Source organism: Rhineura floridana, chromosome 6 (assembly GCF_030035675.1).
Source record: "Rhineura floridana isolate rRhiFlo1 chromosome 6, rRhiFlo1.hap2, whole genome shotgun sequence".
In the NCBI taxonomy this organism is placed as follows: domain Eukaryota; kingdom Metazoa; phylum Chordata; class Lepidosauria; order Squamata; family Rhineuridae; genus Rhineura; species Rhineura floridana.
Genome location: NC_084485.1, coordinates 127,143,796 through 127,157,466, shown reverse-complemented (window position 1 = coordinate 127,157,466; position 13,671 = coordinate 127,143,796). Strand labels below are relative to the sequence as shown.

The following is a 13,671-nucleotide window of genomic DNA, read 5'->3' as shown; positions in this document are numbered from 1 at the left end:
ACTATGCTCAAACACAGCTGCTCATGGAGACCTGTTACTATCAGTTGCAGTTGAAAACTTGTTTCAATGCCTTAATAACCCGTCTTTCATCTTAGCAATATAAAAAGTTCCCAGTTAATTATTTTTTTTAACTTTCTGTAGAAACCACCTACATCACTATGTCCTTGGCTTGTTTTGCTATTTGCTTACAGGCTGCTTGCTTGCTTGAGGGATGGATGGTTTCTACTTGTATATATGATGACATTAACTAAGCTATGGGGCTCATAGAAGTGTTGAGTTTGCACTGTATGTTTGGCTTCCCAAAGATCTGACAAGCCTCATTTCCATGTCAACAAAGGAGCATTTGATGTAGAGAGCAGTTCATTAGCACTGGAAAGGAAAAGCTGTTTCTCTTTCTTTAGAAGATAAGAGAACAATTATAACAAAAAGCAGCTTCCCATTTGAAGAACAGCATCAACTTAGGATCTATTCAGGTGACATCACATACTCCCACACACTAGAGGCAAAACAAGCCAACAGTAAATGTTGCTCACCTTTTGAGTGCTAGTTTTCCAGAGGCATCAACACTTTTCTAAATTTTTAAGTACATCACACACACACACCTTTGACTGCCAAATTCAGCTGTTACTTTTAATGAGAAACTTTTGTTCAAAAGGCTGCAAAGCAGTTACTGCTAGCTTAGTGCTGTGCATTGGCATACAGTGCAGTTATTGTGTTGGACCCAGAGAATGAGGTCTACAATGAGAAATCATGCTCATTCCAAAAGACAAAAGGCCATACAGCAAGTGTGAAGTGACAACTCTATGTGGAAAGCAAGTAGCACAGCACTCCTCTTCAGGTATATATATTTGACAGCCATTTTTTTAAAAAATCAGTAAAAGATGTTACAGGTACAGGCTTATGTTGAGCTGATGGCTGACCCAGGGATGGGGTTGCTCAGGCCCAGGGGCTGAATGCGGCCCTCAAGGCTCTTCTACCTAGCCATAAGGACTCTGTGCAGGCCAGGCTTCCAGACAGGCCACACCCTCATTGGCCCTGCTTTCTGCCGTCCATGAGTGCTTTTGCCTGATAGGAATGTGTCCTATCAGTACAGGCATACCCCGCTTTAACATACGCAATGGGACCGGAGCGTGTATGTAAAGTGAAAATGGTAGTACATGCATAGATAATGGCTTCACTTTAAGTACATTATGGCTAGGTAGATGGCAGCGGCGTCATGCCATTAAGTGTCCGTAACTGCGAAGCACGCGTACGTTAAGCGGGGTATGGTGGCGTATAGAGCATGTACGTTATAGCGAGGCGACGTTAAGTTAAGCGGGGTATGCCTGTAATAATGTCTCTTGCTTACTTGGATGTAGGGTTGCCAGGTTTCCAATTTTCACCCGGAGACTCCGGATGTTGGGGGTCCTCTCTGGGTGAGTCACCCCATTCTCCAGATTCAATTTTCCTTTTTTTAAAAAAAAAATTAAGTTTATAGGCTACTTGGTTCAAGAGATAGATATACACCAAAATGTCATCCCCCCCCAACTTAAATGAGCTTGTACTTGGCTGCTCTAATCTTGCCCTTTCAGATTTGTAGCCAGTAAGTGAAGTCAGGTTTGTTATTGAAAAAGAATTTGTTGACCTCCAAGCAGCAGAAAGAACCCATTGCAAATCCAGAAAACTGTTGCCTTTCCCTGCTTGTCTGAAAATCTTATAAATTGAGTAAGTTTATAGGTTTCAGCAGTAGCAAAAGTCCATTTTTCTCTGCATGCCGGAGATCTAGAATAAAAGATCATAGCAGGATCTTGGCAGGCATGCACACTAAACAATTTCAGTTATGATTACAATAAAAGTGTAGATGCTGGTTTTTTTAAATTACTCGCAGAAATAGCGTATTATACATTTTATCTTTCAAATAATTTTTGAACAGAATTTTTTTTAAAGTGTACATGCAGCTTACAATGCTATTACAATGTTATACTTTTTAATTCAAACAAGTTTAAATTTTCCTGGTATGCTGAAGAGGGCAGTTTATTTGTTTAATTCATAGCCTGTTTTGAAAACTTTCCCAATATAAAGTTTTAATTCTATACTCACTTTTCTAGGAGTAAAGCTGCAATGCTAACCCTGCATACTGGGAGTAAACCCCAATGAATTCAACAGGACTTACTTTTGAGTACACATAGTTAGGATTGTGCTGTAAATCAATGGGACTTTTGAGCAAACATAGCAAAGGATTGTGTTGGAAATCTTTTCTCCCCCTAATTTTTAAAGCAATTATGCAGGGCTTACTTAGGTGTCACTGCTTTTATTTTACAGGAAACTAATACTGATTTTTTTTTAAAAAATGTTCTGCAATGACAACTGGTTTTAACAATAAACTATTATATAGAGTGTATGTAGCTTTACATCTCCAATGTGTGTATATATGGAGTCTTTCCAACAACCCTGTGGGGTGGAGTTGCCAACTGGAAACCAAGGCAGCTCAGAACAAGAAATAAATCCATTTAAAATCCAATAACCATAAAAACAAGTATAAAACAGTTGCAAAACAGCTTAAAGTGGCATGATTCTGGATTTTGGGTTGGGTGAGTGAAGTTCCTTATCACCTGAGGTTGCAGTCCTGTGCACACTTCCCTGTTTAAGTAAGCCCCATTGAATACATTGGGACTCGCTTCTGAGTAAAAATACATAGGATTGCTCCACAAATACCTTTACAGGCTGTATAAGTAATAAACATCTTTGACAGTTATACTTATATAAATATTTCTTCATACTATGTCCCAATAAGTATCTGATTTCGCATTATTATTTCCTCTACATTTTCAGTGTGCCCTTCTTCCTTGGGGTGGTCATGGTCCCCCTCTGTTTTCACCCTGAGGGGCAGATTAGGCTGAGAGATGGTGAGTAGCCCATGGTCACCAAGTAAACTTCGTAGCCGATTTCCATTTAAAAAAAATTAATTAAAACGATTTACATGCAGGCAAAGTTTATTAAGCAGATCAACACAATACATTTAAAGCACATCCAACTTGCATTTAAAGATCATGACTTCCCCCAAAGAATCCTGGGAAGTGCAGTTCCCTCTCACAGTTATTTATTTATTTTATTTATTAGATTTTTATACCGCCCGACTAGCATAGCTCTCTGGGCGGTGTACAACAAAGTGCAAAAATATACAAAAATTCCATAGTAAAATAGCTTCCACTGCCCTTAAACTACACTTCCCATGATTCTGTGGTGGGACTCATGTGCTTCAAATGTGTGTTGAATATGCTTTAAATGCATGGTGTGGATCTGCCCTAGGTATGCTGTGCATTTATTAGTGAACTGAAAATAATAATTTTAAAAGATACTTTTTTAAACAGAGAAAGGACTGTAACTCAGTGGTAATGCATATATTTTGCATAGAATGGTCCAAAACTCAATCTCTTGAAAAGATTATTGCCTGGAATTGTGGAGAGCCAATGCTAGTCCATGTCATCACTATTGAGTTAGATGGTATCAAATCAGATTCCTTTTTTCCTAACAGAAGAAAGAGATCCAAAGGCCGTTATGACTCTGAAATTTATGTAAGTATTTTATTTACAACATTTGTATACTGCTTTATTGAAAAAAGCCTCAAAGCGGTTTACAGAAGGAATTAAACAATAAAATTATTGGCAAAAACAGTTAAAGACTGATATTTAAAAACATTCAAAATAATAAAACCAACGAGTTAAAAACAGATAAAAAACATAATAGCTTCTACATGCCTGGATAGGCTTGCCTAAACAAAAATGTTTTAAGCAGGTGTTGAAAAGAGTACAATAAAGGTGCCTGTCTGATGTCAATAGGCAGGGAGTTCCAAAGTGTAGATGCTGCCACACTAAAGGATTGATTTCTTACAAGAGCAGAACAAGTGCTATGTGGCACTCGTAACATGGAAAGCACTTTGGCAACCGGTGCAAATTTCAGAGCAGAGGTATTATGTGCTGCTAGGGTCTCACTCTTGTCAGCAATTGTGCCACAGCATTCTACATTAACTGCAGCTCCTGGGATTTCTGTGACACTGGCTGACTGGCTGCCAGGATTTTTTAGTTTTGGCTTTTGGTTAGGAATCCTGACTGGTTGAGGGATGCTGAGTTTTTTGCCTTACTCATAGGAATATTGTTGTGGTTGGTATGGTATTGCATTTAGGAAATCATCACTGTCTTTTGGTTTTCTTTTTCTATTTGCATTTCATTTACCTTTAACCTCACTCCCTTACATCCATACAAGCAACAACAGTGGTTCCATGCACTCAGCTCAACCCCCTTAAACCCACTGATAATGTACCTTGTTGGTTGGTTTCTTGCCCAAAAGTGGTAAAAGAGAATTCACATACTGGTAAGTGTGGCTGCAACTGCTCTTGTTCCCAAGCTACTGCCTGTGAAGGTAGACCAAACCATGTGTGTTTTCTCTGTCAATTATTACTCATTGGAATTGGGTTGAGTGAGTTTATAGCAGCCGACAGGGTAGGCAGAAAAGGGTAGAGATAATCTTCTTACTCTTACTCATTTCTCAAACCTTTTTCTGAAGTGAAGGGTCAGGTCTGGATGAAGTTTGGAGCAGCCATGTTAAAAGGCAGGGGCAAGGCATTCCAGGCAGGGGGTTGCCCTGTTTGGATATGGATATATTTGCAGAGGATCCCTAGTCAAGCCTTACCAACAGCACAATCCTAACTATAACTACTCAGAAGTAAGTCCTATTGCATTCTATGGGGCTTAGTCCCTCAGTAAGTGGGTTTAGAATTGCAACCTTCAGGGACATCCATCTTTACTCTTGAGTGCTCTCATCTAACATCTCAACACTAGGCTCTTTTCTTCCTACAACGGCCTTCTGGTGACTGGCCTGGCCTGAGAGCACTTAAACCAGTCTTGCCAGAAGCAAGTAGGCTAGATTTAATGTTCCCTACCCAGGCTCCCTAAGCAGGTGAGAAGAAATGATCCTGTCACTTTAGCTGGACCTGGGAACACCATATTTTCGCTAAGATTTCTATCTTAATTTCCAGTCAGGGAAGTCTTTTTTTTTTAAATGGTATCCTCCAAGCAACTGTGGTTGATGCTTAATGTATTGTGCTTAATGACATCACTAGGCCCCGCCCCTGAAATTTCAGGGTTTCAGAAGTTTCTGATCTGGCAATCCTACCTGGATGGGAAGTGTGAGTGTTTACAAATCCCTGACTTGTGTGTCGCTAGAATGTGACCCTTCCATTTAAACAGGAAGCTACATCAGTTACCCTGCTCACTTGCGATTATTTCGTAATCGCTCTATATTTAAAAGCAGCTCAAAGCTATGTACAAAATCAAATACAATATATTTATAAAGTAAAAGCCTATTAAAAGCATTATAACACTCACAAATACACAGCCATCCATATCCTTCAAAACAAAAGTCCAACAAATCACTTTGTACAACAAGGAGAGCTGACCAGATAAAAACTCACACAGCTTCAGAATTCAAATAAGAAGAATCTCCTATCCCACCTCCCACTTGGGGCAGCACATTCATTCCCTCCCTGGCACACTCGCTGGGAGTAGCTCTGCACCAATACGGCTCTCATTCTGAATGGCAGGGAGCATCAGTTTTCCAATTAGGAACACAGGAAGCTGCCTTATATCAAGTCAGACCATTGGTGCATCTAGCTCAGTACTGGCTAGGCTGACTGGCAGAGGGTCTCCAGGGTTACAGAGAGGAAGTCTCTCCTAGCCCTACCTGGAGATGTCAGGGATTGAACCTGGGACCCTCCTGCATGCAAAGCAGAGGCACCACCACTGCTTTACAGCCCATAAGAAAGCTTTCACAGCCAGAGTCCAACCTGAGGTTCCAAAAGCAGAATGGGATGAAAGTGACAACACATCTTCAGCACAAGGGACAGCATTCTGAAACAAATCAATGGTGCAATGAAGTCAATTGCTCAGGCTCTCATCCCGAGCCGTAAACACCCAATGCCCATCAAACCAACGACTACCTTCCGACCTCTATACCTTCCAAAACAAACAAGCAGCAAACAAAGTGGGAAAAGAGGAAGACAATCTCAAAAATTAATCTACTAAGGCAGTGGGTGCAGCAACAGCGCTCTTTAAATAGGTTTGTGGGCGAGATGTTTCATATCGGCCACAGCTGTCTCAGTTCTCTCCCTCCAGGGTCAGCCAACAAGAAGGTAAGTACCCAGTTCAGCAGGGATGCTAGGGAATGGGTGGGCAGATGGATTGGATGGCCTCTCCCCTCTGCCTGTGAGCCTAACCTCCTGGAAGTAATCCCTTATGTCAGTGTCTCTCTGTTGCCTTTGGAAACATCCCCCACTTGTATACGGACCCCTAGAAGGATGCCCAAGAAGGAATGCAGTCCTCTGGTTGAAAAAGGTTCCCACTCCTGCTCTGGACAAAGCAGAAACTATCAAAAGAGTCCAACACCTGAAGAAGTGTTGTGTGTAACCTGTACGTTCACTCACAGCATTTTAAAACAACCTTAGACAAGGAACTGAGATCCTCTTGGTTGCAAAATGAGTGGCAGAGAACTTTTTCTACAGTAGAATGTAAAGGCAGCTAAACTTAGTCAAGATTTACAAAAGCAAAAAAAAGTTTAACATAGAAAAAACAGAGGGCATCATAATTGTGTTTTAGCTGAATGTAACAAAAATGGAAGAGGCATTAGATATTTCTACAGATTGACAGTGCTAGCCATGTCTACTCAGAAGCAACTCCCATTGGGCTCACTGGGACTTATTCCCAAGACAAGTATATATAGAGTTGCAGCCTGAATTTAGTTACTTAGGATGTTCTATAAGCTGAATATGAAAGGGTTTATATCAGGCCTAGATCCCCAAAGCAGCCAATTAAGGGTACAATCAAGCCAAGCTGAGTGCTTTGAATTCCTCTTGATTTCAAAGGGAAAATAATCAACCAACCCACTGATACCAAAGTATTATGGCCACTTTACCCATCACCCAAAAAGAGGGAATGCATCACAACAATAACGAACAAAAGAGAGGACAGAGTCACATGAAATTCACGTATGCTAATTTAGCTATAATCACTAAAGAAACACATCTATGCGTATGATAGACTAACTTTAGGGCACAGCCATGATTTGAAAATATGTAGCAGGGCTAGACATCTTGACAGGTTATGACTTTGGACCAACATTTGGATTGGAAGAGTGAATTCAAGTCGTTCCATGTATTAAGAAATTAGCATAAAAACACAGCTAATTGGCAGCTTCTGCAGCTTAAATACCTCCTTAAATCTATTTATGGGCCAATTGCTTATACGCATCTGCAGCCCCAGAGCTCCTAGGAGATCAGATTGGGATATCTGGTCAGTGAAGGCCAGTGCCTGCTTCTATGGGTGGTTCTCAGATATATCCATTTAAAATCTATCATAGCTACAGGAGGAGCACAATAAGGTGTTAGAAGGCCCCATTCAACTTAAGCAGTCCATAGCACTCGCATCTCTCAGAAGGTCCCCCCTTGACCTGCAGATGGGTCTCAGTCAACAAAAACTAATGTCTGGGGCTTATAAGATGCCACAGAGGCCCCACCACAAATCGGCATCTCCATGTCTGAGATGTTGGTGATGTGGGGCAGAAATTGGGCTCCTTTGATGCATACTGGAGAGGCACCGTCTCTATTATCTTTTCAGCACCTGCTAAAGACTTTTCTCTTTCAACAAGCCTTCTAAGTGGAGACTTTTCTCCCAGTTGGTATCTGTATTGGATTTTTAAACTGTTTTTATATATGCTATTATTTTATATATGCTTTTATTGTATTGTGAAATCACTTTGAGATACTTCATAGGAAGAGATTCATAAATTAAATAAATAACTATGATGTGGAGCTGCCCAGCTGTAAGCCCCATTTGGGGTAAAGTCTTGGTAATTATTAATTTTGCCCTGGGAACTTCACTACATACTGAAGAAGTACATTTCACTGAATTACATCCCCACTATTTGGAATTTTCCACCAGGCCATGAACAGTCATGTGTACACTAGGGTCAGCCAAAAGCATGGCACTTCGACACTGGAAGGAGAAGTGTTCGCCTCCCGTGCAATACTGGATTAACAATTTGCACCCCCTGCCCTTATGTGAGCTGGCAAAGTATTGATGTGAGTGCAAAGAAGAGAAACACCAAAAAGCTGGTCTGCTTTTCTTGAGACTTGTGCATCAACAGATGAAAGTCCAATTTATTTGTACTAACGAGTTATACCGTCAAAATACCTTAAACCAGCCTTTCCCAACTATTGGGCAACCAGATGTTGTTGGACCGCAATTCTAATCTTTCCTGACCATTGGCAATGCTGGCTGAAGCTGATGGGAGTTGTGGTCCAACAACATCTGGTGGCCCACTAGTTGGGAAAGGCTGCCTTAAACCATGCTCCCCTTCCCAATCTGACATGCCTTTTTTATTTGTATGTTAGTTTAATTGAATTGTTCATTTAACTGTATTGTTCAAACACTGCAGTAAAAAACCTCTGTTACAATACTTCTCACCATATTGGGGACAACTGACCTGGTGGCCTGTATGCCTGGTCCATCTGCTGTCAAGGTGCTGTCAGTACCACCTTCTACGTCCCTGCTCTCCTTCCTTATGGTTGTTTATCAACTTGGACCAGACAGGCCTTTAAATAGGACTGCCCTCTGTAAACTAGGGCACATGGCCACCATATTTCAATGAGATTTCAAAATGCTTAACTTCAGTAGGGTCATGCACAAAGGGGTTACATAGTATTACATATCCAAGTAGCCCATCACAAGATCGATCTGAGAAAACTCTTGCATACTTTAAAGCTCTGCGTTTATAAATTTAATTAATCTCAGCTGTCTACCTCACTACAACAATCCTGTAACATTTTAGCACTGCATTTCACACAGGTTATTTGAATACTGCCTTTGAACTGTGCTTTGCGCACACACAAAATGCTGAAAACAATTTCCTTTAGGTTTCAATGTAGCCCCAATTCTCTCATCTGCCAGGAACTTCACAGCTGGACTCCAATTCATTATCAGTGCTCATTTTAAAGACACTTAACTGCATAAATCTCTTGACTTCAGAATGCATTCTTTGGCATTTTGGTATTCATAGATTAAATTAACCAACGTATATATGTGCTCATTTGCAACTACAGAGACATCTACGTATGTCAGCCATCATTTCTGGAGGCTTATATGCGTAAACAAGTTTGGAAGGCATCTCCTAACCAAATTTAGAATACTAGATCAAAATGTGGAAGCTAAGATAGATAATGATGTACTCAAGCTGGATCTTAGATGTATATACCAATAAGATTTTTTTTTTGCTAAGTACAGCATCTACCACTTACGTAATTTCAAAAATGGGACAAAGACATCCCAAATCAAATAAATGTGTGCACACATTGCTTTTAAAAAGCAGAATAATTGTTTATGGGGACTGTGATGTTCCTATATTAATGTATATATGGTAAGTGTTGTTGTTTTAGAAGATACATGGTAAGTGGAGTGAAAGAGGAGGGGGAGTGACTGGGCAGTAGAATGCGAGATGATTGGCTGAGTGTTTAAAATGGCTGAATGTATAAAAGGAAGAGTGAGAGTCGAATCTGAGGGGGAGAAGAGAAAGAGTGGATTGCTTGGTGGGGTTTAGAGAGTTGTTTACCAGGAGGGAGGTGGAGTTCAGATTAGTATTGAATAAAACCATATGCTTATGTGCCTTAAGAAGAAATCTTGTTAATCTTGTTAGCTTTGTTATCTGTAATAAATACTTAATTTGGTTTACCAAAGGCCTGATCCTTGGCTGGGGTTTGACAGACCAGAAGGGAGGGTAAGGTAATGACCAAGGCTGAAGGGGAACTGTAACAAATGGTGGCAGCGGTGAAGAGAATAACAATACCAGTATTCAGAGTCTCTGGGAATACTAGTATTGGGACGTTACTGGTGGTTGCCTAGCGGGGGATCTGTTGAGATCTGTGCTAGAGCGGGGAGGTAAACCAGAAGAGAGTGCGGTCCAGACTGGTGGAGTCCCTGGTGGTGCCTAGAGACAGGCAGTAACCACGCGCAGGTAGGAACCTGACAGGGAGAGCCAGGGAAGGACGCCTCACATGTGGTGTCAGTAGCGGTGGGATACGAACAACAGAGAATCCAGATACAGTGGTGTGGCAAACAGAAAAAACAAAACAAGATTACTTGTGAGAGTGACTGGCAAAGAGTGTGTGGCAAAGAGTGAGTGAACTCAAACACCATGGCTGAATACATAAAAATGAAAAGAGAGGAGCTGGTGGAGAAGTGCATAACATTCAATTTACCTCACGAAGGTAAAGGGGTAGATGAATTGAGGGTAGCACTTATAGGATTTGCAACTGCCCAGCAAAAACAACCTGTCAGAGAAGAGACCCCAGAAGGATATTTAAGCAATCCCGCTTATATAGAGTACTTGAGAGAGAAGTTAAGATGGGAGGCTGATGAGAAAGAAAAGCAGCGGGTCTTTGAGGCTGAGGAAAAAGATAAACAGCAGGAGTTGGAAGCTGAGAGATTGAGGATGGAAGGTGCAGAGAAGGAAAAACAGAGGGAGTTGGAAATTGAGAGAATGAGATTGGGGTTTGAGGAGAGGAAGAAGCAACAAGCATTGGATGCTGAATTACAAGTAGAAAAGTTACAATTTGATAGAGAGAAATTTCACTCTGAGGAGACAAGGAAAGAGAGAGATGGAGCAAAAATAAAAATTACTCCAAAGGACTTTGCTGTCTATGAGCCTGGTCAAGATCCTCAAATTTACCTCAGCACCTTTGAAAAAGCAGCTCAGTTGTGGGGGCTACCTGAAGATAAATACATGCAGTATTTATCAAACCTGATTAAAGGGGAATTGGCTGAGGTATACCAATATTTCCCCTCAGACAGGCCCGTCACCTATGCTGAATTCAAAGAAGCAGTGTTTAAAAGATTCAGACTGGGGCCTGATTATTTTAGAAAGCTTTTCAGAAACTGCCAGATACAGACAGGGAGGTCTTTTGTGGAACTGGGAGCAAAGTTGATGGATATATTTGGAAAGTGGATGAGTAGTGCCAAAGCTCAGTCAGTGGAAGAGGTGAAAAGCCTCATGATACTGGATCAATTATACCATCAGTTACCACCAGAAATAAGGCTCCTGGTCAAAGACCGTTCCCCTACATCTGTGCAGGAGGCCGCAGAGATGGCAGATCACTTCGCCTCTAATAGAACTGGCTGGGTGGGGAAAACATCAAGAGAGTTTAAACCCAGACCATATAGTGCTGGCAGAAGGGATGTGGTACCACAGCGAGTGAGTCCTCCAGTAAAATCTGAAGGGCACAGGACACCCCAGAGTGGATCTGTGTACCCTAAAAGTGAGGAGAAATTATGCTACAAATGTGGTAGACCGGGGCACCTACATTTTCAATGTGAGGTTGCCAACCCCAGTAGTAATCCTGCTCAGACAAGGGCAGTGAAAACAGAGCCCAAGGCTTTAGAAACAGCGAAAAAGGTTCAGTTTTGCCAGATAAACTGGACAGAAGTAACAGACCTTGATTCAAGTCTGAGAGAGGAAGTGAGTGTACAAGGGGCAAATTATTGGGCATTGCTTGATACTGGTGCCGCTCAGACATTACTGAGGCCAGATTTAATAAAATCTGAGGTAATATTACCTCAGGAAACTGTGACTATCCAAGGAGTGAGAGGTCAACCAGAAAGTTTGCCTGTGGCCCTGGTGGATATGACTTGGAGAGGCCGAGAGGGCCGATATAAAGTAGGCATTAATGCCCAGCAACAAGAACCAGTAATACTGGGAAGGGATGTAATGGGCACCCAAGGAAAGATCTATGTAGTGACCAGACAGCAACTTGGCAGAGAAAAAGAAGCCATATTAAGGGGGGCTGAAACAAACAGGGTGGAATCTGTTAACCAGCCTCAGGTCACCATAGCAACCACTAGCAGGCCTGCTGAAGAAGACAAACTGTATCAAGTGGTCTCTGGGGAAGAAGCAGAGCAATTCAGGGAAGAGCTGCATAAAGATATCAGTTTGAAGCAGGTAAAGGAACAAGCCCTGACCCAACAGATTCCTTTCACTGACAAACTGAGGAATCAAGTTGTGTGTGAGAATGGGATTTTATATAGACTGTGGATGCCTGCTGAGAGAAAGGATGAATGTGAACCAGTGAAGCAATTGATAGTACCTAGCAAATACAGAACCAGATTGCTAGAGGTAGCCCACGATGTCCCATGTGCAGGACATCTGGGAATAAAAAAGACCAAGAGGAGATTGGCTGCACATTATTATTGGCCAAATATCTCCAAGGATGTAAAACAACATTGTCTATCTTGTGGAATATGCCAAAAGGTGGGAAAGAGTGGAGTAAAGACCAAGGCACCCTTAAAGCCTCTTCCTATAATTGGACAACCCTTTTATAGAGTGGGAATAGATTTGGTGGGCCCTTTTTCCAAACCCACAAGGCATGGCAAGAAACATCTAGTGGTGGTGGTGGATTTTGCCACCAGGTACCCAGACGCAGAAGCACTGAGATCTGTAGAAGCCCCTGTAGTGGCAGAGGCTTTATTAAAAATCTTTATGAGGCTGGGTTTCCCTCATGAAGTGCTGACAGATCAAGGCAGTGTATTCATGGGAGAAGTGATGCAATGTACGTGGAAATGTTGTGGTCTAAAACATCTAAAGACCACTACTTACCATCCCGCCACTAATGGGCTAACTGAGAGATTCAATGGAGTTTTGAAGGGCATGATCAGAAGCTATGTTCAAGATCACCCACAAGACTGGGATGAACGTTTGGGATGCTTCTTATTTGCATACCGAGAAGTCCCTCAGGAGTCAACAGGCTTCTCACCCTTTGAACTAATGTTTACTAGAAAAGTGAGGGGACCTTTGGAACTGCTAAAAAATTCATGGGAAGGAACTCTGGGAGAGTACAAAACATCTGTAGTAGATTTTGTATTGGAATTCCGCAATAAATTAACATCAATGATGGAAGTAGTGAAAGAGCATTTGAGTCATGCACAGGAGAAGCAAAGTTACTGGTATGACAGAACAGCCAGAGAACGTGTGTATGATGTGGGAGATATGGTTATGGCGTTCATACCCAGGAAACATGACAAATTACAGGCTAACTGGGAAGGACCATATACCATCAGAGAAAGGCTTGACACAGTGACATATGTAATCACCACACACCAATTAAACAAAAGCAAAGTGGTTCATGTAAATATGTTGAAGCCTTACCATACCAGGGATGCACAGGTGTTGCAAGTTACCTTATTCCCTGAGGGAAGTGGGCCTGAACTTCCAGATTTGGTACAGGAAAGCAAAGACAAAGGAGGGGTAGATCAAGTGGAATGGTCAGAGGAGGTAGAGGAGGAAGTAAAAGAAGAGATTCTGAGAGTTTTGAAAACCTATAGGAATCTCTTTAGCAACAAACCTGGCCGAACCAGTATAGTTATACATTCCATTGATACTGGAGATCATGCCCCAATCAGATCTGTTCCGTACCGTGTGAATGGGAAAGTTTTGAATGAGATCAAAAAGGAGGTGGAAGATATGCTGGAATTAGGAGTGATCAGGGAATCCATCAGTCCCTGGGCCTCAAGTATTGTCCTGGTTCCGAAAAAAGATGGAACGACAAGGTTTTGCATTGATTATCGGCTAATCAATAAAATTACTGTCCCAGATGCG

The 13,671-nt window shown here is 41.7% G+C and overlaps 1 protein-coding gene across 6 annotated transcripts in view; it reads right to left on the bottom strand.

Moving 5' to 3' along the window:
* Nucleotides 1-13,671, bottom strand: part of BCAR3 (BCAR3 adaptor protein, NSP family member) — a 117,630-nt gene that overhangs the window by 76,204 nt on the left and 27,755 nt on the right. For 3 of the 6 annotated variants that reach the window (XM_061633758.1, XM_061633757.1, XM_061633759.1), the window contains one exon: nt 1,349-1,447. The exons of the other annotated variants lie outside the window; for them this stretch is intronic. In XM_061633758.1, coding sequence (XP_061489742.1) covers nt 1,349-1,447 — 99 coding nt within the window. The remainder of the gene's footprint in view (nt 1-1,348; nt 1,448-13,671) is intronic. 6 annotated transcript variants of the gene reach the window in all.